Raw genomic sequence first — 4,024 nt, forward strand, 5'->3', positions numbered from 1 at the left:
ACTGTCCTGCTTTCTTCAGCCTTGGTGACGTGGGACTCTTCCACTGACGGCTCTGGCATTTGGTCTCCGGGTCGTACTCGATCCATGACTCATCACCGGTGATGACTCTCCCTAGAAGGTCTGGTTCAGTTGCAAGACATGCGAGGATGTCCTGACACACTTGCATGCTTCGATCCTTCTGGTCATCGTTCAGCAGTTTCGGCACCAGACTTTCTGCTCAAATCATCAGCGATAATCTTCCAGATCTTGTCCCGGTTCTTGTCCAGCTCATCTGCCATCAGTAGAACTGTCAACCGCCGATGGCCACACACCATCTGCCTGATGCGCTCAATGTTGGCCTTCTGCTCGTGGGTCGTCTTCCACATCCTGGTGGCCCTCTGTATTCCTCTTGCACCACTCAAAAACACATGAGCGGGACATCGTCTCATCTTCGTACACTTGCTTCAGCAATCCTAGTGCTTCTGACCGGATCAGAAACTTGAGGTTTGTTCATTGCTCTGTGCTCATTGCTTGACAACATGAAACAGAGGATATGTATATAAAAGCATGTGGAAAAAAGCTGAATGGCTGCAGAGAGCTGAGATCACAGTTCTAGACTCTCACTACAAAGGGGAGAACTGGTAGTTTGGGTTTGAAATCCATCTTTTGTGACAATAGTCCTGGAACTTTTCTGACACCCCTCGTATGGTCACTTACTGATTAGATTATAATATTTAAACCTACATGGTTACTTCTATGTCCACACAGTCACAGAAAAAATGAATGAACTTTTTAAGATGGTTGAACAACTGTGAAGCGTACAGATGAAGCTGATGTGACTCTCAGGAGCTTGAATCGCTGGAATGTTTGACTCTTTAAATTTCCTTCAGCTGCAGATGTTTGAGGGTTTTCTTTATTGTCTCAAACCTTCAACATTTCAGTTGGATTAGAATCTTGGTTTTAACTGGACCGTTAAGTGTACAGACCATTAATGTGTAGATGTAACCCTCAGCAGGTCACTGTAAAGCTGATGTGTACCACTGAGTGGCGCTGTTTGCTCTTCATCGTTCTGATTATTGCAGTTAAACACATCCAACACTCAGCAGGTCACTTCACCTTCCAGCTCTGATACAATGCAAAGTTCAGCAGCTGTTCAGTCTCATCATGAAGGCTTCTTCCTCCCTGATTGTAGCTGCAGCTCTTTGACTCCAACAGAGTCTCTGCACATCCTGGACCAAACTTTGGCTTCCTGGAGACTTTTTCAGTCTAACTCTCTGCTCTGAGGCTGAACTTACTGGACGCTCAGTCCTGGACAAACTGCTGGAAATCTGCAGTTTGGGGATCTTTGTAAATCCAGACTCTTTGTTCTAAAGCTCTCAGAGCTCTTCAGATTTTAGCAGGACACTTGAGCAGCACAGAGAAGAGCAGAGGTTTAAATAAGAAGGTTCCACTACCACTGCCTGATGAGGTTCTAACCACTGGAACCTCATCTGGAACCCGGTTCCACTCTGATGTGAGAAATGTGAGGCTGTACTGAATCTTTCCATGTGACGCATCTGTTTTTATATATTTAAATGATGAACGTCAGTGTCACAAGTCATGACTTTGTCACCTTTATCCATCTTTAAATATGTTGAAAGTCAACAGTTTTTTGTGATGTCTTTATTTTTAGGACTCTACATCACGCTAGATATGTTGTGTTGTCCAGAGGTAGTTGTGTAGTTTTGTCAAGTCCTGACTCTGACTGTGTGTTTTCAGTCGACAGTAAACAGTCTGAACGGAGTGAAGAACTCCGAGGTATCAGAAGACATCATCATCTGCGACCTGACGGAGAACGAAGCCGAGGTGACGGCCGAGATCACCGAGGAGTCGCCCAGAGCCTTCGAACAGGGGTAGAACCCGAACCCAACCATAAGCAAACCCATAACCCTCTAACCCTAACCCAACTGTTGATATAACCATAACCATAGGCACAAACCTCTAATCCAGCTACTACTTTAACCATAAACATACCCATAACCCTAATCCTCTACCCGTCGAACCACAACCACAGCCCTCTAACCCTCTAACCATAACTGTAACCCAGAGCCTTTGACCAGGGGTAACACTTCACCCATAACTATATTGGACTGTCAACACTGGTCTCCAGATTGTCAGAGATGGTGAAGGTGGACAGTTGTCTGACTCTCTCAACTAACCATCTAAACTAACTAGTTCTGACTGACGTGTGTCTCAGAGATGTGGAGATCGTGGAGGTGGAGCTGGACAGTTGTGGTGTTCTGCCGGCTGAGATGGAGGTGAGTACCAGCAACGACACCAAACCAACAGAAGTGGCAGCAGATGTCGGGCAATGGAGCAGCTCATTGGACAGCAGCGCACCGACCAGCAGCTCATTGGACAGCAGCAAACCAACCAGCAGCTCATTGGACAGCAGCAAACCGACCAGCAGCTCATTGGACAGCAGCGCACCAACCAGCAGTGCCCTGCAGCTCAACAAACCGTCCGGTCTGAGTCTGGAGGACCCAATGAAGATGATGGACTCCATCCTGAATGAGAATGGAGCCATATCCCAGAACATCAACCTGTTGGGAAAGTAAGTCCTCAACACAGCAGACCTTCAATCTGCATGACCTGATTGGTTCTGTTCAGTGCATGCTTCGCCCTCTAGCGTCTCATTGGTCAAACCTTTTGAGGCTCCGCCCACAACAAGTTCCAAGAATCCTGCAGATACTCGAATGTTTCCACGAAGCTCCATCAGTGAGTTGTGTTTGACCTGCTGTTAAACTGTCCAGCAGAAATAAAGCCGTTTACCGTTTAAATCATTGTTCTGATGAGAAACGTCTGTTTTATAAAACAGTTCAACTGTGTGATTCTGTCGCTTTAACATTGTTCTGACATGAGCATTAATGATTAAACACCCACATGTCCTGGATGCGTTTCACCTCGTTTAACCCGTTCAGACTCTGTTTAACACATCGATGTTAAATGTTCAGTCATGTCTGAATGCTGATCAGTAAATAAACACATAGAAACCAGCATCTATCCTCCTACAGTTTATCATCTCTGCACAGGGCTCCTTCTCTGTGATCACATGAAGATATTTACTGTGTGATTCTACACTTAGTTGACGATAGAAGTTTGGGGAAAAGCAAAGCTTTCAGCTGCTTTTCTTCATTATAGATATAATATAGCCGTGGTTCTGTGGGACTGAGCCGTGGTTCTGGTCAATATGCTGATGCGGTGTCTCTGTGTGTCCAGGGTGGAGCTCATGGATTACCTGGACAGTATCGACTGCAGCCTGGAGGACTTCCAGGCCATGCTGTATGGAAAACAGTTTGGCATAGATTTTGATGCCGTGGAGGTAAAACAGTCAAACACCAAAGCAGAAATGAACACAGCTTGTCTCAGCAGCCTCACTGCACATAAACTGACAAACCACAAAGGACAGAATCTCTGCTGAAAGAATCATGTTCTTGTGGCGGTTCGACACCTGATGCTGTTTTTTCCTTTAATCTGTCACTGTCTGCATCCCTTTTTCATGTTTGGTTTGAAACTCTGTGTTTCAGGAGAACGTTTCCTCCAAAGAAAACCTGAGCCAGCAGAACAGAAGCCGGACCAACGACCACAACACAGGTGAGTTTGGATACAGTCAGACTGAACAAACCAGCCTCCAGTTCTGACTCACTTTATTAATAATAACATTATGGTCATTGTTAAGAATCATAATAATCCAGACAAATTGAAGGATTTTGAAAAGACTTTTCTCGAATGCTGCACGAAGCTTCCTTCAGGTTTCTGCTGTATTGTAGTCGTACACAGTCACGGAAAACATGACCAGACCACCTTGTTTTCTTCAGTTTCTTGTTCATTGTAACGCATGGTTCCACTAAAGGTCCATTACCTGAAGAACACAATGAACAGGACACAACATGCAGCTGATCCATCGTCCTTTCTGTCCTGTGTGACCTGCTTCAGCTTCATGTGTTCCCTGTAGGGTCCATAAGAGGCCGTTTCATGTCATCAGCAGCACATGCAAAGACCTGGA

General features: G+C 45.5%; 1 protein-coding gene across 1 annotated transcript in view; it reads left to right on the forward strand.

Moving 5' to 3' along the window:
• The window catches only part of hsf2 (heat shock transcription factor 2), a 14,122-nt gene that overhangs the window by 7,309 nt on the left and 2,789 nt on the right, over positions 1-4,024 (forward strand). Inside the window, exons 5-8 of the mRNA XM_008296200.1 lie at positions 1,712-1,871; positions 2,216-2,572; positions 3,238-3,340; positions 3,546-3,612. Coding sequence (XP_008294422.1) covers positions 1,712-1,871; positions 2,216-2,572; positions 3,238-3,340; positions 3,546-3,612 — 687 coding nt within the window. The remainder of the gene's footprint in view (positions 1-1,711; positions 1,872-2,215; positions 2,573-3,237; positions 3,341-3,545; positions 3,613-4,024) is intronic.

This window comes from Stegastes partitus, unplaced genomic scaffold, assembly GCF_000690725.1.
Source record: "Stegastes partitus isolate 25-593 unplaced genomic scaffold, Stegastes_partitus-1.0.2 Scaffold1109, whole genome shotgun sequence".
NCBI classification, from domain to species: Eukaryota; Metazoa; Chordata; class Actinopteri; family Pomacentridae; genus Stegastes; species Stegastes partitus.